This window comes from Aquarana catesbeiana, linkage group LG11 (assembly GCF_042186555.1).
Source record: "Aquarana catesbeiana isolate 2022-GZ linkage group LG11, ASM4218655v1, whole genome shotgun sequence".
Classification (NCBI taxonomy): domain Eukaryota; kingdom Metazoa; phylum Chordata; class Amphibia; order Anura; family Ranidae; genus Aquarana; species Aquarana catesbeiana.
Window position 1 is genome coordinate 254858664 of NC_133334.1, and position 25482 is coordinate 254884145.

A 25482-nucleotide genomic window follows, 5' to 3' on the forward strand; every position below is an offset into this window, starting at 1 on the left:
GCGCTTCCTGGAATGTAAAGCCAGGGCGCTGATAGGTTGAAGAGACCTGGAAAGAAGTCATGAAGACAAAACAGTGTCAGCAGAGGGGAAAATAAATATCATAATATTTAAATAGTAATAAACAACATAAGTAGAATGACTTGGCTGATTAAAATAATAAAGAACAGCAAACCGTAATTGGAAAAAATAGATGGATAAAAATTAATGAATAAAAATTAATGAATAAAAATTAGGAGTGACACCACCAATGAGGGGCACCCCATACATGATTTATAAACCAAAGACCAAAACAAGATATTAATAAATAAATACACATTAGTATGTAAAGTGTCAATCTAAAAAATAATAACTGTAGGTGAGTACAAAATATCAATAATGATGAAAAAGAAAAAGAATAAAAGTAGATGGTATTAAAAAAGAGAGATAACTATGCTCGATTAATAAAAGAATTAATGTCCCACTCCACGTTAATTCCTTGTGGAAAGTGGGACCCCAATTCATAAATCCAATAAGTTTCAAGGCGGGAGACCCCCCTAAGAGTGGAACCACCACGCCAGGGGGCAACATATTTATCAATGATGAGAAATTGCGTACCCTCAGGATTTCTATCATGAAATTCCCTGTAGTGTCGAGGTACGGTGTGCTTAGTACTACCTGCTATGATGAGGTTAATATGTTCAGATACCCGTGTGGTAAAAGATCTAATAGTACGTCCCACATACTGTTTACCACACGGGCAAGTCAAGAGATAAACAACCCCAGTGGTAGCACAGGTACAAAATCGCTTGATCTCGTAGGAACGGCCAGTCACAGTGGAAGAAAAACTGTGACTCGCCCTCCTACCGCTAATGTTAAATTGACAAACCAAACATTTCTTGCAAGGAAAAAAACCGATCAGATTGTGAAAAAAGGAAGGTTTACTTGGGGGGTTGATAACGTTAGGTGCGAGCTTATTTCTAAGAGATGGAACGCCTCTAAAAACAACCTTGGGGGTTTCGGGCAACAATGGGCCCAAAACCTTGTCAGTTTTGAGGACATCCCAATGGTGTTTGAAAATTTTTTTGACATGCTTATGTTGGAGAGAGAAAGACGTCAGAAAGGACCATTTACAGTCCTCATTTATATATCGAGGTTTATCCTCAAGTAATGACTGACGGTCCATCAAACTAGCATTATTAATCTCCTTATCCAAATCGGAGGGGTTGTACCCCTTCTCTAGGAACCTATCCTTAAGAAACGCAGCTTGGATCCTAAAGGTGTTAAGATCAGTACAATTCCTACGTAATCGCAGGAATTGACTTTTCGGAATTGATCTGATCCAAGGTGCGTGATGACAACTATCTGTAGGTAAATACCCATTCCGATCGGTGGATTTGAAGTAAGTGCTAAATACAAATTGGTTTTCTTTTCTTTCAATAACCAAGTCCAAAAAATGGACTGAGGTAGTACTTGACTCGAATGACAGAACAATATTCCTGTTATTATTATTAAGGGTCGCAATGAAGTCAGTCAGATCATCCACACTACCAGTCCATAGGAGGAGGATGTCGTCTATGTACCGAGCCCACATCAAGAGGTGTGGATTACTCATAGCATAGACGACATCCTCCTCCCACTTAGCCATAAATAAATTGGCAAGACTGGGAGCAAACTTGGCTCCCATCGCGACCCCCTTGTGTTGCCGGTAGAATCGACCATCGAACCAAAAGTAATTGTGTTGAGTTGCGAACTCAATCAGTTCGATGATATAATCCACCTGGGGTGAAGCGAGAGAGACATCCCTATCGAGAAAATATTTGACAGCATCTATACCCTGACGGTGTGGGATACAGGTGTACAGGGATGTAACGTCCGCAGTTGCCATGATGAGGCCACCAGAGTACGAAACATCAGAAAGCTTTCTGATGACATCTCTGGTATCTTTTAAGTAAGACGGCATCTTTGACACAGATGGCTGGAGGAAAAAATCAATGTATCTCCCGATTTTCGAAGTGACTGAGTCGATGCCACTAATTATTGGCCGACCTGGAGGGTGTAGGGGGTCCTTGTGGACTTTAGGCAGGTAATACATAACAGGTATGCGTGGAGCGAGGGGGACTAAGAACGATCTCTCTTTTTTATTTAAAATACAAGAATTAAAACCCTTGGAAACTAGACATTGTAAATCTTTTTTATATTGCTGTGTGGGATTAGTGAATAATTCAATATATGTCTCTTGATCTCCTAAAATACGATACATCTCATTAATGTAATCGGATTTATTTAATAAAACGATGCCTCCGCCTTTGTCGGCGGTGCGAATAACCAAATTTTTATTGTCGCATAGACTCTTTAGGCCTGTAGGGGGTAAGGGATTGTAGTATCTTCGTTTTAATGGAATATTTGTTAGGTCCTTCAACACCAACTCTTTAAACAGTTTTAAAGCTGGTGGGAGCTGTGTTGGGGGACTGAAAAGGGAAGGGTTGGATAGACCCGAATGAACTGTACCGGATGTTGCTGCCCTGGCTACATTTCTAGAGGGATTTGAAATGATATACCTCTAGGTGTTAATTTTCCTGATAAACTTTTGAATGTCTATAAATGTATCGAACTTATTGAGCTTGTATGGGGGGGCAAACTTGAGACCCTTATTTAAAATGGTTTTCTCTTCCTGGGTGAGAATAGTATCGCTCAGGTTGAAAACCCCCTGGCAAGCTAAACTCGTTTCCTTTTTTCGTCTCTGGATCCTCCTCCCTCCTCTGGACCCTCTCTTGTTTCTGGACCTCTTTTTTTGTTTTGAGGGTCCTTGTGAAAACCCCGAGAGGTCTGGGGCCGAGGGTAGGATGATTTATAAGGGGATGGCAATGCTGTAGCAATGCTGGCAGCTCCCATACGTCTATTTCCCAAAGACAACCTCTGGATATGATGTTGAGCACGTGCACCCTACTTTTTTGGTCGACCATGGCAAGGCCTGTTCTGAGTGGAACCTGTCCTGTTAAACCGCTGTATGGTCTTGGCCACCGTGCTGCAGCTCAGTTTCAGGGTCTTGGCAATCTTCTTATAGCCTAGGCCATCTTTATGTAGAGCAACAATCCTTTTTTTCAGATCCTCAGAGAGTTCTTTGCCATGAGGTGCCATGTTGCCCTTCCAGTGACCAGTATGAGAGAGTGAGAGCGATAACACCAAATTTAACACACCTGCTCCCCATTCACACCTGAGACCTTGTAACACTAACGAGTCACATGACACCGGGGAGGGAAAATGGCTAATTGGGCCCAATTTGGACATTTTCACTTAGGGGTATACTCATTTTTGTTGCCAGCGGTTTAGACATTAATGGCTGTGTGTTGAGTTATTTTGAGGGGACAGCAAATTTACACTGTTATACAAGCTGTACACTCACTACTTTACATTGTAGCAAAGTGTAATTTCTTCAGTGTTGTCACATGAAATGATATAATAAAATATTCACAAAAATGTGAGGGGTGTACTCACTTTTGTGAGATACTGTATATATAACATTGTCATTTGAAGGGCAGGATCTAATGAGTGTCATCACCCTTCTTATTCTTTGTGCTACTGCCATGCCTCCTGGCTGATCTCTGATCACTTATGACATCACAGTCTTGTGATAGTTGATGACACTCATCAGATCCTGCACGCTTGCAGACATTGTGCCACTGCCCCGTCTCCTGGCTGCTCTCGGACTACTCATGACATCACACACTGCTGATGGGTGACAATACTTATCTGATATTGCACGTCTGCAGACATTGTGCCACTGCCCCGCCTCCTGGCTGCTCTGAACGCATATGACGTTACTCTTGTGATAGGTGACGCAACTCATTAGGTCCTGCACTTCTGCAGACATTATGCCACTGTCCTGCCTCCAGGCTGCTCTCAGACTACTTGTGACATCACACACCTGTGACGCCCACCCTGAGCTGTCACCAATCTGCAAGGCCGTCTGAGATGCTTCCTTATTCAACAATTAACTAGGAGAGCAGCCACTCCCACTGTAAGCCTGATCTGACTTACAGCTGGTGTCTTTTGATTCAATGTAAATATTTATTTCACGTAATTATTAGGCAAATTTAAAAATGATTGATTATTGAAGAGATAAGTGAGCTAAAAAAAATGGCTTCATGTTCACTGCAGACTGACCGCAAAAACATAGTGACTCCATGAGGACTCATACAGTATGCCTCATGACACTTTGACGTGACTGGTCCCTGGTTAGTTAGGCTGGATAGTCATCTTATATCCAGTTCTTGCAGCCTGTAAGCTGATAGTGAGAGAGGACCGGCAGGGAAGAGCAGGGACAAGGTGAAAGCTCAGTAAACCAGAGCAGACAATCAGAGATAACCTTTTAGCCAATCAGATCATCTTACTGGGTTCTGATTGATTTCTGCCAGATTTATGGCTAAAAATAAACTGAAACTGCTAATAGACTGAAATTTGTTTTGTCTCAATTGGTTGTATGCATACCAGTCTTACTGTTGGCAATGAACATCGTATCTCCGTCATTGCAGAGATCATTAGGCGCTGCTGTCATCCCGCTGCTGGTTGAGGAATATTTGGGAGATGAGACGGATCCCGCTGAGATCCGCAACCGCTTCCTGGACCTGTGTGGAGACTTCGTATTTGTAATGCCGGCCCTAAAAACAGCAAAATATCACAGAGGTGAGTCCAGGGCAGTCATAATCTTCTGTTTCAATATTTTTTTATTAAAGATTTTCACTAATAAAAGATAAAGAGATTCTAGCATTGACTTTGAACAATACGCAATATCCACAAAATGGATTATACCGTGGTACCTTGGATTACGAGCATAATTCGTTCCAGAAGAATGCTTGTAATACAAAGCACTCGTATATCAAAGGGAGTTTTCTCATAGGAGTCAATGGAAACTCAGACAATTTGTTCCACATTGACTGCTATTGTATGCAGTACTTCATGTGGCTAGAGGTGGGGGGGCACCAGAGACACTCGGAGACCGCTCGGATGCACTCAGAGACACTCAGAGATACTCGGGAACAGTGTTTCTGAGCGGCTCTGAGTGTCACCGGCTACCCCGCACCTCTGACCAAATGCGGTACTGCACACCCCAGAGGCTTGAATCCTGCTTGTCTTGCGAGACGACGCTCAGGATTCAGGATTTTTAAAAAATAATTCAGGATTTTTTTTAAATAATAGCTCGTATTGGGAAACGCTCATAAACCGAATTTTTTGCAATCCGAGGTATTACTGTATATAGAATAAAGACAAAAATGTATGCATTGTAAATACACAAAAAGTGAAAGACATATTACAGCAATCCTCGCGATGGCAAAGGCTCTTCCCTCTGACACAACTGTCCTTCACACACATCTGAGATAAATAAAATAGATCCTCAATAAACTTCAGTCTAGTTTTATAGTTTGCAAAGAGGCAGTAAAACATAGAAGTCTCAGTATGTCTTACTATTTCATGGAAAAAATGTGATTTGATGGGGTTCAGAGTACACCCTCCACATTAGTAAGTGCCAATCCTCTCCACCATGTAGAGAAGGGTGCTCTATCTCCCAAAACCGCGGAATTACGCAGTCCGAATCCCTCAATCAGAGGCAAGAAAAAGAAAAGTAAGAAAAAGGATGACGAGAAAAAAAAAGGGGAAAGGGCTCCGCACTCTGGTCCGCATCCACCATAAGGGACCCTAATCAGGTATGGTCCGGGGATCATTAGTTAAATATCTAATCCACAGACCCCGTATCTTTTTAAACACCTTCAATTTATCAAATGGATGGATTGAGCCGGAGACACTGTAGTCCGTATAACAATTTATTGATGACTGGTTACAAAGGAGTGACAATAAAACGGAAAAGCTGACCCGTTTCGGTGAGAGCCTCAGTCGTAGCATGCTTATAAATTGTTATATGGACTACAACAGTGTTGCCTGCTCAATCCATCCATTTGTCTTGTTCTGGTGTGTACAGACAGGCACAGTGTGTGGATCTTGCAATCAGATTGGGTATTCCTCGTTGTGTGCTCTGCTCCTCTAAGACTTCACCCTCAATTTATCCTGTAGGGTTGCTGTTAACCGTTCATTTATCACAAGCCAGGAAAGTTTGTGTTTAGACTAGCCAAGTGGCATGGTAGCCAACTTCCAATTTCTGGCTATAGTCATTTTAGCAGAAACAAATATAAAAGTAAGGAGTCGTCTCAGTTTTTTTTTCAATGCCTCCTCTACTTTACATCCTAGTAACTGGGACTTGGTCAGATTCATTTGAGAAAGAGTGAAAATAAAATTGTAAACTCTGATCCAAAACCACCTTACTTTGGGGACATTGCCACCATATATGGTAAGCCATCCCTTCCTGACCACATCCCCTGAAACACTTATGCCCCGTACACACGGTCGGCTTTTCCGATGGAAAATGTGCGATAGGACCTTGTTGTCGGAAATTCCGACCGTGTGTAGGCTCCATCAAACATTTTCCATAGGAATTTCCGACACACAAAGTTTGAGAGCTTGCTATAAAATTTTCCGACAACAAAATCTGTTGTCGGAAATTCCCATAATGTGTATACAAAGCCACCCATGCTCAGAATAAATTAAGAGACGAAAGCTATTAGCTACTGCCCCGTTTGTAGTCCCGACGTACGTTACGTCACCGCGTTCAGAACAATTGGATTTTCCGACAACTTTGTGCGACCGTGTGTATGCAAGACAAGTTTGAGCCAACATCCGTCGGAAAAAATCCATGGATTTTGTTGTCAGAATGTCCGATCAATGTCCGACCGTGTGTACAGGGCATTAGACGAAACTCCCAGACATAGGCATGCGCACAGGGTTTACCGAGTGTGCCTGGGCACACCCTAATCACCCAGTGTTAGTGTCCTGAGATCTGCCTGGGCTTCTGTGAAATGCTGCATCCAAGCAGTGAGTAGCGCCCCCCTGCCTGTGAGACAGTATCACATTGAGCAGATCCTGAGGCTTGTAAGATCCGCTCAGTGTGAAACTGTCAGCTAATGTAACTGCATGCAGGGAGAGAGAGGAGCTGTCAAAATTCAGCCGTAATGTTGGGGATGGGCGGGACAAAATGGCTATCAAACAACCAATGGGATTGGGTCTGGGCGGGCCGCTAGGTCTATGTGGATTTGCCCCTCTTTCTTAAGCAGCCCAACCATTGGCTGGTGTTTAAATAGCTGTTCGGTCCCGCCCACCCCCGACATCACGGCTGAGTTGTGACAGCTCCTCTCTCTCCCTGCATGCAGTTACATTACTTGACAGTTTCACACTCTGAGCGGCTCTTACAAGCCTCATGATCTGTTCAATGCGAAACTCCCCCTCTCCCCCAGTCAGTGCCACCCGTCAGTGCCCATCAGTGCTGCCTGTCAGTGCCCATCAGTGCAGGGATGGGGAGATAAACTCAGCAGCCAGGCACATTGTCCATGGGGGGGGGGGGGGGGGTGTCGGTCTGGTGGGGCACAACTGAAATCTGTTGATGTTTATTAATGCCACATGCCAATCTTTAGTATATTAGGTTATCACCACACTACTATTTACAATAAACTACGGGAGGTAAAATAAAGTATCAGTAAAAGGCCTGCCGCTAAGCATTGTTATGTGTTCCCACACCGCAAAAAAAAAAAAAAAAGTGCAGCGCTAATTTACTGATCAATAACTTAACAATTATGGTGGAACCCTCCAATGTATGGAAATCTCAATAAACTTCAATATTACCACAATACCGATCTCTGTGATATGTAACATATAATACACATCACACTGAAAATAAGATATAAATAATGAAACTTAGCAGGAATGGTGGAACCCCCCTCCTATAGATATTTGCCATACAGATTAACTTCAAGTGAAATAATTCCAGTGATATGTCCTTCCACTTTTTTTGGGCTCAAAAATGTGCTCCACACATATGCATTTGCCACAAATATGTGACGTTTATAACAGAAGGTCATACAACTCTTTCTGAATAGATAGCTGTTCCCTCTAATGTCTTGGTCCCAGGTTGCCTTCCATTTTAATGGTCCTTCACCAACTTGCCGTTATTCAGTCCCAAAAGAGATACATATTCTCATAGTGCAGTATTTATTTGTTCGAAGTGAATAAATTGTATAAAATCCAAATTTAACACGATATAAACCATATACAGTGACCAGTACCTCGGTACCAATAGTCTGTCATTTAAAAGCACCACCATTCCATCCCTGGAGTTGGCATGCCCGGGAACCAGAATTGACGTCCCTACGTTCCTGGAAATGATTGACGTAGTTTGACATGTTTCGCCATCATGGCGTCCTCTATTTTATTATTTTTGTTAATTGTGGACAGTGTTATTTACACTGAAAGGTGCAGCTGCACTGCTTTGTCAAATATATACATTATATTACCAAAACTATTGGGACGCCTGCCTTTATAAGTACATGAAGTTTAATGGCATCCCAGTCTTAGTCCATAGGGTTCAATATTGAGTTGGCCCATCCTTTGCAGCTATAACAGCTTCAATTCTTCTGGGAAGGCTGTCCACAAGGTTTAGGAGTGTGTCTATGGGAATGTTTGACCATTCTTCCAGAAGCGCATTTGTGAGATCAGACACTGATGTTGGAGGAGAAGGCCTGGCTCGCAGTCTCCGCTCTAATTCATCCCAAAGGTGTTATATTGGGTTGAGGTCAGGACTCTGTGCAGGCCAATCAAGTTCCTCTACTCCAAATTTTATCCATGTCTTTAGGGACCTTGCTTTGTGCATATTTGTAAATATTTTATTATAGCTTTTCATGTGACAACACTGACGAAAAGAAACATTGTTACATACACAACTGCTGCTTGAATTTGATGTTCACAGGAAAGGGGTCTACACCCTAATTTCACATACGGTATCAGGACCATAAACCATCTTCTTCTCACAGATTCTGGATATCCCGTCTACTTCTACGAGTTACGCCGTCGTCCATCTCTCTTTAAAGATATTAAGCCAGATTATGTGAAGGCCGACCATGGCGATGAGCTTTTCTTTGTGATTGGAGGACCCTTCCTCCCTGACGATACTCTCTTTTCAGGTAAATAGCACTTTCCGGGAACTGCCCCTTCCACCTTTCACCCCACAGAATTCTAGGCTGATTTAGCGATTGGTCATCTATGAACCATCTGATATCCAGTTATCACTTTGTTGTATCTTGTTGTCTGTAGAAGCTTCCAAATTTTGTCACTTTTCTCTTCTCTCCACCAGGCCTGACAGAGGAAGAGGAAAAGGTTCTCAGTAAGAACATGATGAAATACTGGGCCAACTTTGCTCGGACTGGGTAAGACTCCAATAATTGGGGCTGCAGTATTGGAGATGCCAATGTAGGCCCTGACCTCATTGGTCCAGAATTAAAGAGAACCAGTCATGGTTGGGCTTATACAAGAATGTGAATATCCAGTCATAAATGATTATAATGGTGAAGGCTTATTTATGACCATGTAAAGAAATACGCAGTTCTGTTTCATAATGTTGTGCACACTCAGTAGCTGGGGGAGAGAGCCCTTCACAGTGCCTTGGTGGTTAACAATCTTGGTTTGCAATGTTGGGGTCTTTGTTTCCTTTTCTAATATTATCCATATAGTGTATGTATTCCTTGCCTGCTGTGATAATGTTTCCTCCCATAATCCACAAATGCCATTGGGACATCTGCCAGTCTGTACTACTAGAGTGTAAGCTCTTCTGCTACAGAGACTGATATGACTGGCTCAGTGTTTTCTGTACAGCACTACAATATACTGTGTGTCAGAAATATATACATTTATACTAATAATAGTGTGTGACTGTTGTGTGGATTTTAGAGTGTAAGCTCCTCTGGTGCAGAGTTTTCCTCTTCCTTATATACTGATTATAGCTTCTGTTCATCATCCGTATCTTAGTGACCCGAATGGACCCGGTCTGGCTGAGTGGCCACGGTATGACCAGGATGAAGGTTATCTGCAGATTGATGTTCACCCAAAACAGAAAGCCGCTCAGAGACTGAAAGACACAAAATATGAATTTTGGAACAAAATTCTCCCGGAGAAAATCCAGAAGATGGCACAGGAGGCAGCGGAGCATGGTGAGCTTTAGAACCCTTGGATCATACAGTATATAAGCAAATCACCATTCTAAAGCATTTGCAAGATGAGTAAAGTCCAATGTGACTAAAGGCTAATACTTCATTTGTGGGTGGAGACGAGCTGGTTTGTATTTCTTATCTCTCTTGGAGATTCTGTAATAGTGTTCTCAGCTCCACCCCCACCACAGCCTCATAATGGGCACAAAACAGAAAACAAATACTCCTGCGCACAAGTGAGTTACCAGATGGACAAGATTTCGTAATGGATAATGCCTCAGGCTTTGCTGCCCTCAGGGATAGGGGTATCCTAGCAGTCAAAAAGGAAAAAAAAAGAAAACAAGGGCGCACCAACCTTGTGCATTATCCTTGGATATATTTTATTAGAAATAAAATAAGATAAGAAACTACTCACAAGTGTAGAGAAGAAAACTCGTGATACAAATAGTCTCCAGACAATAGAAATTGGTCAAAGTGACAACAGACTCCAGATGGTAACAGAGGAGATTACAGGGGCCACTGCTGACAGACGCATTTCGGGGGCCTGAGGAAGACGGTAATCCTTCAAAACGCGTCAGTTGGCAGTGGCACCTGTAATCTCCTCTGTTACCCTCTGGAGTCTGTTGTCACTTTGACCTATTGCTATTGTCTGGAGACTATTTGTATCACGAGTTTTCTTCTCTACGTTTTGTGAGTAGTTTTTTATCTTATTTTATTTCTAATAAAACATATCCAAGGATAATGCACAAGGTTGGTGCGCCCTTGTTTTCTTTTTTTTCATAATGGGCGCAGCAGGTGTACAGACCCAGGAACTTGGCCCAGGGATGGTGGGAACCCCTCATAAGGGACACAGTAGGTGGACAGACCCGGGAACTTAGCACAGGGATGGTGGGAACCCCTCATAATGGACACAGTAGGTGTACAGACCCAGAAAGTCAGCACAGGGATGGTGGAAACCCCTCATAATGAGCACAGCAGGTGTACAGACCCAGAAAGTCAGCACAGGGATGGTGGGAACCCCTCATAATGGGCACAGTAGGTGTACAGACCAGGAAACTTGGCTCAGGAATGGTGGCAACCCCTCATAATGGACACAGGAGGTGTACAGAGCTGTGCAGGGATGGCCGGGGAACTTAGGTCTCACAAATGAAGTCACACGATTTTGTGTTCTGCAACCTATGAGCCCCTTCTGAAGTTAGTGGACACTCAGCCCCATTGACAGAGCATAGTTTATAGTTGCAGTACAGCTCTGCGCCTGCTGAGGGCGCTCTTCATTCCATATGCTGTTCCTGTGTATACAGTATTGCATCTTCACACCTCCAGTATCTCCTCGTACCTGGGCTGACAGTCCTGTGCAGACTTTTATGGAAGAGGGGAATGTCATTGTTCAACACACTGACTGCCACTATGTACAGAGGGGCACACTGACTGCTTCGGCTTGAAATTGTACTGGGGACTCCTTTGTATTGCTTATATATAATAGTCCTGGTGAGCTGCAAACTGACCTGCATAGTGTGTGTCAGGTTCTCTGAGACAGTTTTGTAGCAGCCATGGGGTATGTGAGAGGTCGGGGATACTGGGTGAGAGGGATCTGACCGACCGCGACTCAACATCATTAGAAACACTCCACAGTCCTCACTGTCCCCCATACACCGCCAATGTGTACAATCCTCAACACATTCTGCAATCTCTTCACATGCTTGTCAGTCCTCACTGGAGCCAGATGTTGCCCTGGTAGTGAGTTTCTATTTTTCTGGCCCCTGTATGCACATCTCCTATCTACAGATCTATAAATGTGGGTTTATGGCACTGCAGACCTCTGAAGCATTTGGTGAGATCTGTGCAGAGGATATCTGCTCTGTGTGTAGAAAAACAAAAATCCTATTTGTAACATTCAAGTCCTCCTCCAACCACCAGGTACGTGTGCAAAAGTTACAAAGGTTTTATTCATCTGCCGTGTCAGCATGTCACAGGTCTAAACCAGGAAAAAAGAACTCTGCTCCCATCATGCAACAGCCACTGGCCTTGTCTCCCAATCTCTTAGCCATTATTTAGTGATGATAATGGAAAGTAGCAAACTGAGGACTCAATATTGGGAATTCATGTGCTGCTTCTTCAATCAGACGACGTTCTTCTCCTTGCAATGCGTAAATCTGAGAATTTTCCCTCTGGCCATTTTCCTGCTCCCTTCCTTGCACAGTGATATCACTCAGTGAATTGTGTCTTTGCTTTGATAGCAGGAGGCGAGGATGGAAGACCTCTGGTGGGTACACGGTACGGAAAACTGCTCGGCAAAATGGTGACGGTCAAAGAAACGGACAGACAGGTTCATGCCTTCTATGGGGTCCCTTTCGCTAAGCCTCCAGTGGGACCGCTACGTTTTGCAGCATCAGGACCCCCAGAAAGCTGGAATGGGGTGAAAGAGGCCACTGAACAGCCTCCCATGTAAGTACACCGGGGGAAGAGGAGTTGATTGGCCAGATGCTGCCCAGGGACACCAACTGTCTTAACCACTTGCCACCCGGGCCAATTTTGACACTTCGCTCCGACATGTAAAAATCTACTTTTTTTGCTAGAAAACTAGTACCCACAGACATTTTATATATATAAATATATATATATATATATATATATATATATATATATATATATATATATATTTATTTATATATATTTTTGTTTTGTTTTTTAGCAGAGGCCCTATAGAATAAAATGGTGGGTGTTGCAATTTTTTATGTCACACAATGTTTTCGTAGTGGTTTTTCAAATGCTATTTTTTTTGGAAAAAAAAACACTTTCATGAATTAAAAGAAAACATAAAAAACCCTAAAGTTAGCCCAATTTTTTTTTTGTATGATGTAAGATGTTACACCGAGTAAATAGATACCTAACATGTCACACTTTAAAATTGCGTCTGCCCGTGGAATGGCGGAAAACTACGGGCTCCACAATGAGACAATAGAACACAGGAAAGGCTAACTCCATAGAAGCCATGGTTTCCATATACTGCACTGACACCCTGAAACCTCTCTTCAGTTTGGAATAAGTAGCTCTGGGGCGCATGCGCGGAGTCTAGCGCAGCGGACATGTCCTGCTAGAGCTCCGCTCCGTGAAAAGGGAGAACCGCTGTATAAAGGCAGCCCACCGTCGTTTTTCATTCAAAAAACGAGACATTATACTCCTGAGAGGTGAGAGAAAACTTTGAAAACAAAATGGTACTAGGGGGAAACCGGAATAAATATAAAAATGCCCCCAGCGGAGGCACACAGGCTAAGACTGCAGTGAAATTGGCGCCAGTCCCCTCAGTCTCCTCAGCCTCAGGCATAATCACCTCAGAGAGCAGGAGAAAGACAAAGCTGTCACAGCAAATCTCCTCAGATGAATCTGACACAGAATTATTTCTGTCACAAAAATCTTCACAAGAACCAGCAGTAACTCCAAACCTTATCAAACAATTTGAGAAAATGCTACACAAAGCATTAAAGATTACCTCAGAACAAATAACCAATAATCTTACTAAAGAAATCAGAGAATTGGGGAACCGTACAGCAGCGCTGGAAATTAAAACTGAAGAACTAGAAAACACAGCACAGGAATTTATGACTGAAATAGATCTTCTTAAAGAAGAAAATATAATCTTACAAAACAAATTGGAAGATTATGAAAATCGCGCAAGAAGGTCAAATTTGCGTTTCAGAGGCATTCCTGAATCGATCGTTGACCTATCTTCTACAATAACAGCTTTATGCCAAGAATTACAACCAGGAATACCGATCGAAAGGTTGGAAATGGATAGGGTACACAGAGCCCTCATGCCTAAAAAAACAGATGGACCCCCTCGAGACATCATAGCAAAGTTCCATTTTTATCGAACGAAAGAACAACTTTTATTTGCGGCCAGAGAAAAAAAAAACTTAACCTTTCAAGGTCACAATTTTCAGATTTTCGCAGATCTCTCTCAAGTTACTATCTCTAAAAGACGTGCTATGAAAATACATCTGCTGGAACTGCAAAGAAACAATATCACATACCAATGGGGTTTTCCATTCTCCATACGTTTTACCTACCAAGGAAACAGGCACATTTGTAGATCTCCGAACGAACTACAACAAGCTCTACAAGATCTTAACTTGATCAATGGAACATCTGCAATCAATACCTCACGAAGACGAACAGCATCCGCTTCTTCACTACCAACTTCATCCCCAGCTATAGAAAAAAACGGCAACCAGCATATCCACAAGAGAGGCCGATATATATCCCCTCCACAAGAACAAGAACTAGATCCAATGGACTGAAAGACTATTTTTCCAGGAACATGAATTTAAACATAAAATATAAAATTAACTAAGAAGATATGCTCTCAATGAATGCACAGCATATTGGATGCATTCACAATGCAATTCTTACATGAATTTACATCCCATACTTGTATTCTAATAAATAGAATACAATATGGACAAGGGTAAATCCCAGATTCAAGTAACAATTATATATGCTTAACATAATCATCTGAGAACATAGATCTTTTTAGTCCCATATTTATTCCCAAAACATGAAACCAGGTTTGTTTTTAGTTTTTTTTTTTTTGTTGTTCTCTTTTCTTTTTTTTTTTATATAAATGGAATGGTTTAAAGTAGCTCTCCTTATTTATTGTATGCAACATTGAGTTCCACACTACTATAATCAAATAAATAAGGAAGCTCAGTCATGTCAGGAGAATTATAAATTTATTTCTTAGATATATTGTTATATAGATTATATACACATAATTTTTTTTTTTACAAAAAAAAAAAAAAAAAAAAAAAAAAGGTTTTTTATCCAAATGCTATAGCCCATACTATTATTCTAAAAATAAATATAAGATGGGCTAGATTAACTCTTTACTCAGATGTCATCTGAGTTTGTTGAATATTATCATACGAAAACACCATTCCTATAAGTTCCATACTTACTTCATATTTTGAAACTAAGTAGCTTTTTCTTTTTCCCTAACCAGATTGGTTAAAATACCTTTCCTATTTATCAGTTACAACTTTGAATTAAACACTATTATTATCAAAAGAAGACTTAGTCATGACTGAAATGATACAAATTTACTTCTATAAGTGATACTTTTAGGTAAAATACTGAAACAAAGTTTAGTAGTAAACCTAAACACTAACCACAAAACATATATATTTTTTTTTTTTTATATATATATATATATGTATGTGTGTGTGTGTGTATATATATATATATATTATTTTTTTTTTCTCCTCTTTTTCCAGACTGGATAGTTTATTCTACTTAAATAACAGAGAATTTAAACAATCTTTATTTCATAAGTGTTAAGTTTTTCTTCAAAACATTAGATAATATAGAGATGTTTCGTTCCAAGCCTTAAGGGCTACAAATTTACATCCTAGTGATGTTATTTTTCCTTTTTACATTTTTTACAAAGTGGTTCTCCTGCTCACGGAAATTCCGTGCGCCTCACCTAGTCTTCCTCGGATCCCCCCCGCTTAATATGGGGAGACCTGACGAAGGCCTTCGACCCCCTGTTGAGTGGTTTCACCCCTCACCACGGGCAAATTCTGAACACCTTAGTATTTTATTCTTAAGCTTATGTAATGAAATCTTACCTGTTTTCTTCTTCTTCCCTAAACCAGATCACACAAGATTCTTTTTTCTCTTTCTCCTTTTCAAGTCCGTATGGGTTGGGTCCAGCGTTCTCCAAACCAGAATAATTGGTAAGTGCTGCCTACTGACTCAGTTACCATGGCTCCTTTAAACATCTTATCCCTCAATGTGCAGGGACTCAATGTGCCACAGAAACGTACTAAAGCGTTTAGATCATTCCAAACACAAAAGGCACACATTGTGTGTATTCAAGAGACGCATTTTACAATAAACTCAACACCTAAATTTTTTAGTTCATCCTATCCACAAGTATTTACTGCCTCGGCCAATACCAAAAAACGCAGAACTTTAGTGGCATTCCATCGCTCCACCCCAATCACAGTCCACTCGGAAATTAAAGACCCGGAAGGACGTTATTTAATCCTGACGGGAAACATTTTAGATACAGAAGTAACTGTGGTCTCCTATTATGCTCCAAACAAACAACCAATTCCATTTTTAACACATCTCTTGCAAGTAGTTAATGCACATAAAATGGGAACAATTATAGTATGTGGTGATTCCAACCAGGTTCTCCTCCCATTTCTGGACAAAACTCCATATACGTCACCTCGAAACCAATCTAAAATATCCCTCTCTCAACTTCTTTCGAAACACAATCTAGTTGATTCATGGAGGGAGAGTAACCCAACAAAAAGAAACTACACATATTTTTCACACCCCCATCAAACATTCAGTCGTATAGATCATATTTTTCTTACCACAGGGATGATACCAGAAATTCTATCATCAAACATAATCCCCATCCCATGGTCTGATCACAACGCAGTCCTAACCACCATTACATCCACTATACCTAAAACTCAAGATAAAACATGGTATCTACCAGAAATATTACTCAAACAACCTATATATAGAAATAAAATTGAACATGCATTGAAAGAATATTTCATACTCAACAAAAGCCCAGAAATTTCTCCAATAACACTTTGGGAAGCTCATAAACCGGTGTTGAGAGGGATATTTCAGCAACAGATTGGTATACTCAAAAGAGAACGTAGAAATCTTGCACGAAAATTAGAAACACAATGTAATTCCCACTTCTTAGCGTTTCAAAACAATCCTAACCCAATTACTAAAAGTGAATTAGAGAAGGCACGCCTGGAATATGATCTTTTTCTAACAGAATCAACTGATAAAATATTACGTCGTTCCAGGCATGCCTTTTATATGAAATCGAATAAACCAGGCACATACTTGGCACGTGCACTCAAAACAACTAATAAATCTTTTAAACCAATTAAGCTGAAGATATCCAAAAATATATACACTAGTAATCCCCTTAAAATTGTCCATAAATTTCGTTCCCACCTAAAAACACTGTACACGGAGTCAAATTCGTTTAATTTAAACGAAGCAGATTCCTTTTTCTCAAAAATTAATTTACCTGAATTATCTGATTCACAAAAAGCGCAATTAGAGGAACCCATCAAGGTAGAAGATGTAGCAAAAATCATCAAAGAATTAAAAATTAATAAAAGACCAGGACCTGATGGTTATTCAGCATTATATTATCGTACCTTTTCAGACTCTATTTCCCCCATATTAACAGAAACATTTAATGCACTACTTGAAAACAATTCATTTAGACAGGAATCCTTAACGGCGATCATATGCATGATTCCTAAGCCTCATGCAGATGACACATCCTGTACTAACTACCGTCCTATCTCGATGCTTAATATAGACATCAAAATTTTGGCAAAAATTTTAGCGTCCCGTCTTGGTGATTTCATTGGCACTCTTATAAATCGAGATCAGGTTGGCTTTATGCCAACTCGCCAAGCAGGCGATAATGTACGACGAGCGGTTCTTTTAGCACAAATTGCCAAGACCCGACGCATTCCCTCCTGTTTTCTTTCACTTGATATTCAAAAAGCCTTTGATTCCATATCTTGGCCATACTTGCATTATATGTTACAAAAATGGGGTTTTGGCCCGAATTTTGTAAACTGGATCAAAGCTTTATATAATAAACCCAAAGCATACATTAAATACGCAGGGTATAAATCTGAGGCCTTTAACATTGAGAGAGGCACTAGACAGGGGTGCCCGCTTTCGCCCCTGTTGTTTGCCCTCCTCATAGAACCTCTAGCCCAACGAATTAGATCAGAACCAACCATAACTGGAATTGAGATAGGAGGATTTCATCACAAACTATGTCTATTTGCGGATGACATCCTCTTGTTTCTTTCATCACCGCAAATATCAGGCCCCAATTTGATGCCAATACTTGATGACTTTGCTGCCTTTTCGGGTCTTTTCATTAATTCTAAAAAATGTATAGCATTAAACATATCCCTCTCAACATTGGAATTAAATTCAGCTAAAAACGGTCTCCCATTTACTTGGGCAGATAAATCTATCCCTTATCTAGGAATACATCTCACTGCATCCTATTTGGATCTTTTTTCAGCTAACTACCCTCCAATGGTTAAAACTATAACAAATATGCTGAAATCCTGGAATCACCTCCCTCTATCATGGTTTGGAAAAATTAACACAATAAAAATGACAATCTTACCCAAATTATTATATTTATTCAGAGTTTTACCTATCCCAATTCCTGCCTATTACTTAAGAATTATACAAAGAAAAGCAAATTCATTTATTTGGGGCTCCTCTAAACCTCGTACGAAACTGCATACATTATATCTCCCTAAGTTGAATGGTGGTCTAGGATGTCCCAATTTTGCCTCTTACTATAGAGCGGCTCATATAGCAACTTTAACTAAATACCATACACAACATGAATCCCCTCTTTGGGTGTCAATTGAAGCAGCTGAATGCGATCCCTTATCAATCGCAAATCTGCTCTGGCTTTCGCCAAGAGATCGTAGAGGGTTAAGTAACCCAATTACCAAACATTTTATCTCCATGTGGGACAAATACAAACTCAGAAATCAATTACAATCTTTACATAACCCTCTATTATCTTTCTATAAAAACCCTGCATTCTACCCAGCATGGGTCTCACCTAGATCTTTCAAAGCATGGATTACTTATGATGTACTAAACATGCACAAATTTGTAAATTCCTCATCCTTTATTCCCTTCCCAACCCTCTGCGACAAATATGGATTACCTCAATCAGAATTATTTAGATATCTTCAGATTAAAAATTTCTTTATGCCTCTCTTAACCACAAAATCTCCACTGACTCAATTCACTACATTTGAAAAATTTTGTAAAGATAATCCTCATGCTAAAGGCATGATTTCGACCCTTTATGCTCAATTAGTAAACCAACCTGAAACGGAGAAACCATCGTATGTACAGAAATGGGAGGGAGATTTAGAACGAACACTGGAAACAACAGAATGGAATCAAATTTGGTTAACAACCAAATCGGCTTCCCCAAACATACTAGCAATAGAGGCTAATTATAAAGTTTTAATACGATGGTACCTTGTACCGGTTAGAATAGCGAAATATGTGCATAACTACTCGACAGAGTGTTATCGTGGATGCTCTGACCCAGGTACTCACTTTCATATTTGGTGGTCATGCCCCAAAGCACAAATATTTTGGAAGGCTATCTTTACTATTGCATCTAAAATGTTAGGAATATCCATCACCCCTGATCCTGCAATGGCTCTCATTAACCGAAAACCAGAATTTTTAACACATAACCAATTTAAATTACTCATCCAACTATTTACAGCGGCGAAACAAACACTGGCAAAAGCCTGGAGATCTCCTTCATTGATAGTGGAAGAGGTAGTAAATCGAATGAACGTAACCATGACTCAAGCTAAAATGGTAGCCATTGACAATGACTCGTTTGTCAAATTTGATAAAATATGGCAACCATGGATTAACAACTACTTGCCTTCAACTTTTAACAAAGAAGTTTTACTACCATGGTAACTGACCCAGTGAACCAATGCATTATATAGTCTTTAGTGACTGCGATGGACCTCGCCTCGACTCAACCATACGGACTCTTCCCTCTATTCTTTCTTGCACTTCCTCTTTCTATCTCTCCTTTCTTCTCTACTTATTCTTTTTTTTTGTTTTATTTGGAAGCTCATACTAACCATAGAACACAACTCCTCTTACAACCAGCACCATTTGTATGTATTATTAATACCATAAGAACTTATAATGCAATATATAATCTACATTGTTTAAATATGTATTTCTGAGCTTCATTTCCTTTATTGCATAACTTGTACTCATTGTAATGTCAAATACCGCATTGTATGTACAATAAAATCTTTTGACAAGGAATAAGTAGCTCTATAACAGTGGTTCTCAACCTGGGGGTCGAATGATGATTTGCCAGGGGTCACCGAATCCTGGGCTGTGCCTGGAGCCCACAGCCGCCCACTCAGCCTCTTCGCAGCCGCCTATTCAGTTCACGGCATGGCTGGGGGGCAGAGACTAGAGGTCAGCTGAATGGTGAGGAATGTGAAGTGGGAGGGGTTGGAGGAGACCCTATCTCCTGATTTTGGCATAGGTGTCACTGCTTGAGACACCACAAAGTCAGAGACAACGTGAAGCCGGAGACACAGTGAGTGAGTTGTCATTAAAAGTCCTCACTACAGTTCTCAGATCAGCAGATGACTTTGATCAAGAGCAAGTTGGCTGATCAGAACCTCACCCAGCACTGCCACTGATCCCATTCCCCCCACCAGCACTGCCACTAATGCCAACTAAATAAATAAAAATAGAGAATACATGGAAGGGAGAGGAAAAGAGGGGGAGGAACAAAGAAAAAGAAAGAGAAAGAATAAGAGAAAGAACAAGAAAGATGGATAGAGAGAGGGATGGGGAAAAAAAACAAGAAATTAGGATAGAGAGAGATAAAAGGAGAACAAAGAGAGAGTGGTATATTCTAAAATGTACCATAAGGGGTTTTAATACTGTACGAGTGGAAGGGACTCAGGGAGCGCTAAATGTCCGTGGGTTAGGGGCTCAAATTACTTGCCTTGCCTTGGGTGCTGACAACCCACACTACGAAAATAATTTTACTGTTAGGGGTCCCCACAACTTGGGAAATTTTATCAAGGGGTCACAGCACTAGGAAGGTTGAGAACCACTGGTCTATAATATTATATATGCACTATATGCCAGCGGATCTGGATGTACATTTAATCTAATGACACGGGGTGGCACCTGCCTGGGATGCAAGGGGTGGGCATCCTAGGAGGCTGCTGGTCCCCCAAATGGCATTCTTGCCTAGGGGAGAAAGGGGGAAGTGAGGGGATGTTTTCTCTGAGAAAGGTACAAAAATAAATAAATAGCTCTGCTTGTAAAAGAGAAGGTTAGACATGTGCAGAACAAAAAAATTTGTTAGCCCTGTAATTCCCACAATGGGAACGAGCATACCAGCTCCGGTCAGTGTCTCGTGTCCTGATTGGATAGATTGATAACAGCTCAGCCATTGGCTCCCACTGCTGTCAAACAAATCCAATGAAGCACGCTCCAGGGGGTGAAGCCGAGTCCTGCTGTGTCAACAGACGCAGCAGCAGGACACGAGAGCGCGCTCGCACGGGTGTTCTGTCAGAGAGCGCTTCTCCAGCGGGAGACTTGAGAAGAGGAGTGCTGCGGAGGGACTCCAGAAGAGGAGGATCAGGGCCACTCTGTGCATAACCAACTGCACAGAGGAGGTAAGTATGACGGTTTTTTTTTTTGGTTTTTTTTTAGACTGAACCTTTACAACCCCTTTAATTCGTGTTCAGAATTAATTTCATATATTCGAATTCCATTTGATATTTAATTTATTCTATTTGAAAAATTCAAATTTTGGAAGATGGCTATATTCTTTCTATTTCATTCTATTCTATTGTTTGTTTTATATACTACTATATTCTTTTCTATTCGATTTCAAATTTATTCTATTAGATTTTCAGAAGATGCTTATATTGTTAGATTCTTTCTATTCTGTTTTTTTTTTTTTTCTATTCTGTTCTATTCTTTTGAATTCTACTATTTTATTTTCTATTCTATTCAAATGTATTCTAGTTGAATTTCAGTAGATGGTTATATTTTTCTATTTTATTCTATTCTAATTTTGGGAAACGGTTATATTCTATTCTATTTTCTTTTCTTTTCTCTTCTATTCTATTATTTTCTATATGGATCCATATGTATTATATTAGAAACTGGAATTTCGGAAGAAGATTATTTTCTATACTATTGTTTTTTTTTTCCATTCTATCCCAAGTTTCAGAAGATGGTTGTATTCTTTCTAATTTATTCTATTCTATTTTTTTATATTATATTCCCTTATTTTCTATATTATTCTATTTTTTCTGTTTTATTCTATTCTTTATATTCTATTCTACTACTTTTCTATCCCTCTTATTTTCTATTCTATATTTTTCTATTCTGTTTTGTTTTACTCTATTCTATTCTCTTCTATTCTAGTCCTTTATTTTCTATTCTATTTTATTCTCTTTGAATGTGATTTAAAAACATTTCTAATGTTGTTCAAAAACGATTTGAATTCGAATTTCATCCGAAATTTTGTTTCATTACTTTGGATTCATTTAAATTCATTCCTATTGTCATTCCGTAATTGGGATACATCTGAATAATGAAGAATTCGTCTGAATTTTGATTTGAAACAAACTGCACATGTCTAGAGAAGGGAGAGGGAGCTCACCGTGAACATTAGAGGGAGAGCAATAATTCTAGCACTAGACCTCCTCTGTAAATTTAAACAGGTATCCTGTAAAAAAATGTTAAAGTGCCGCCTTTGGAGATTAAAGTGTTACTAAACCCAGGACCCTGCATTCACTATATCTGGTCTCCCACAGTACACAGAACATGGAAATGCAATTATTTTAGTGAATATAAACTGCTAAATACCTTTTCTCATCAGCAGTATATAGCAGTCTTGTGACTTCTATCAGTGTTCAGCCAAGCACTGGTTAAAGCTTGGAGGAGGAGTTTTTTAACTGTCCTATAATACTGCTGTGGGCCCTTGACCCTCTGTTTGGACAGTGCTGATTGGCCTGTGCTGATCACATGCACTCTCCCAAAAAAATATAAACTTCTCTAGCAATACACACCAAACTGACCATGTGCAGCCTGACTTGGTAACCCATAGGCTCTGTGTTACCAAGAAATTATCAGGGGACAGTGGAAGAAGGGGAGGATCAGAAAAGACAGGATCAAACAGCATTTTTACACAATGCGGAGGATTAACCCCTTAGGTTCCACAGAGAGTATAACGAGTATGCTTTACTGCATATTCAGACTTATTTTACTGTTGTGGGTGTCGTAAAAAAATTAAGTACCATCGCTTCTCACCATTCCACAAGCATGTGCAGCTTTAAAGTGTAACTATTTACTCAACGTAACATAAAATGGGGTGTATATATTGTGTTTTGTTCTTTAATCTTTCCCCAAAAATTGCATTTGAAAAACTAAATACCATGTGACATAAAAAATTGCAACGAATGCCATTTTATTCCCTAGGGTCTCTGCTAAAAAAGAAAAAAAAAAAAAAAAAAAAAATATATATATATATATATATATATATATATATATATATATATATATATATATATATATATATATGTTTGGGGGTATAATGCCAGAAAAAGTCTGGTCTTCAAGTGGTGTTAATAGAATAATATATTACAATGTATAGATACAAAGTTACACTTCCTGCCACAGCCAGCTATTGGTTTGTTACATTGTGGCAACTTTTCTGAGTTGAAAGAAAAAAATCCATCAAGCTTCTAGGTTTCTTCTATAGTTACAGCTCTCGGGAGCGCTGAATAACCAGTTTTAGGTCCCTTTAACTTTCCTTACTTTTCAACTGTCATTGAACCAAGGGACATTTTCCACCCACATAGATATTTACCGCTCTTTTAGAAATAACCAGTTTTCCTTTTTAATGTTTATAAAATAGAAAAAAGTGTTTTATTTTGTAATTATTTTTGTAAAACTTTATTTTAAAATATTTATTGCAGTTTGTAAAGCAAGCCGGACTCTCTGATATGACATTTTTCTAGATGCAGTGTTATGCTACAGCCCTATTCCAAAATGGATTGAATTCATTATTTTCCTCAAAATTCTATAAACCATACTCCATAATGACAAAAAAAAAAGTTTGTTTGAAATCTTTGCAAATTTATTTAAAAAAAAAAACGAAAAAAAAAAAAATTCCATGCCCATAAGTATTCACAGCCTTTGCCATGACACTCAAAATTGAGCTCAGATGCATCCTGTTTCCACTGATCATCCTTGAGATGGTTCTACAACTTGATTGGAGTCCACCTGTGGTAAATTCAGTTGATTGGACATGATTTGGAAAGGCACACACCTGTCTATATAAGATCCCACAGTGCATGTCAGAGCACAAACCAAGCCATGAATTGTCTGTAGACCTCAGAGACAGGATTGTATGGAGGCACAGATCTGGGGAAGGGTACAGAAACATTTCTGCAGCATTGAAGGTCCCAATGAACACAGTGGCCTCCATCATCTGTAAATGGAAGAGGTTTGGAACCAATCGGGGACTCTTCCTAGAGCGGGCCTGCCCTGCCAAACTGAGCTATTGGGGGAGAAGAGTCTTAGTCAGGGAGGTGACCAAGAACCCAATTCTCACTGTGACAGAGCTCCAGCGTTTCTCTGTAGAGAGAAGAGAACCTTCCAGGGGAACAACCATCTCTGCAGTGCCCCACCAATTGGACCTGTATAGTAGAGTGGCCAGACGGAAGCCACTCCTCAGTCAAAGGCACATGACAGCCCGCCTGGAGTTCGCCAAAAGGCACCTAAATGATTCTCAGACCATGAGAAACAAAATTCTCTGGTCTGATGAAACAAAGATTGAACTCTTTGGCCGGAATGGCAAACGCCAAATCCTTAAAGCGTATCTAAATCCAAGAAAAAACTTTTTTGATCGTATTGCAGTTTAGGTGTCTGCCTGTCTTGCCCTGGTTCTGGTGTGGTGCCACCTCTAGGGTGGTACATAAGTAAACAACCTCCATAAAGTGTGTGTGGGGTCCCCTCTCCCTGAGATCCTCAATTTGCTCTGAGCTGATTTCCATATTTTCTCTTTCAGGTGTCTGCAGAACACGGAAGGGATGGAAATCCTTATAGATCTGATCAAAGCTAAACTCAAGCTCCCACCCACATCTGAGGACTGCCTGTACCTCAATGTCTTCACTCCTGCTGACCGCGGACAGAATGCCAAACTACCCGTGAGTTCCAGAGGTGCTTCAGATTATGGGAGGTATTGCTGGATTGTAGAAGTTGTCAGAAAACATTTTATCGAGCCGTTGTGATGGCCAATGTACAGTATATCTGTACAATATTTCCTTTGTTCATGACTCTGACGGCTTGTAGAATCCAGCAGACATCTCTTTGTGTGGTCACATGTCCACCTCCCTGAGCCTACCTAACTGAAACGTGAAACTGTCAAAGCTGCAGTTTACAGACAGCCCCTAGATACTGTATTATAAACAAGGGTCTGTACCTTTTTCCTTCTGATATTTCAGGAACCGGCATTAGCACAGTTTTTGCTGTCAGGCTGATATTAAAGTTTAGCTGTTGTGAAGAGTAGTGGCAGTTTAAAGGGAACCTGTCATTAAAGAGATAGTGAGGTTGCTATTGATTAGTTTTCCCTCTGAAAATGCAAGCTGCCAGGAAGTCATATGATGCCATAATTAAGTATTTTGAGTGTCAGTGTTTTTTTTTTTTTTAAATCATTTTGGATAGAGTAAGGGAGGGTTATAACCTCTGTCAGTTTTTTGCCATCTTTGACCCATTGGGGAGATCT

The 25482-nt window shown here is 40.2% G+C and overlaps 1 protein-coding gene across 5 annotated transcripts in view; it reads left to right on the forward strand.

The window, feature by feature from the left end:
- LOC141112680 (uncharacterized) overlaps nucleotides 1-25482 on the forward strand; it is a 170866-nt gene that overhangs the window by 30693 nt on the left and 114691 nt on the right. For 4 of the 5 annotated variants that reach the window (XM_073605677.1, XM_073605680.1, XM_073605676.1 and 1 more), the window contains exons 10-15: nucleotides 4512-4662; nucleotides 8889-9038; nucleotides 9209-9281; nucleotides 9880-10061; nucleotides 12296-12503; nucleotides 24766-24904. In XM_073605677.1, coding sequence (XP_073461778.1) covers nucleotides 4512-4662; nucleotides 8889-9038; nucleotides 9209-9281; nucleotides 9880-10061; nucleotides 12296-12503; nucleotides 24766-24904 — 903 coding nt within the window. The remainder of the gene's footprint in view (nucleotides 1-4511; nucleotides 4663-8888; nucleotides 9039-9208; nucleotides 9282-9879; nucleotides 10062-12295; nucleotides 12504-24765; nucleotides 24905-25482) is intronic. The other variant, XM_073605678.1, reaches the window with a different exon arrangement.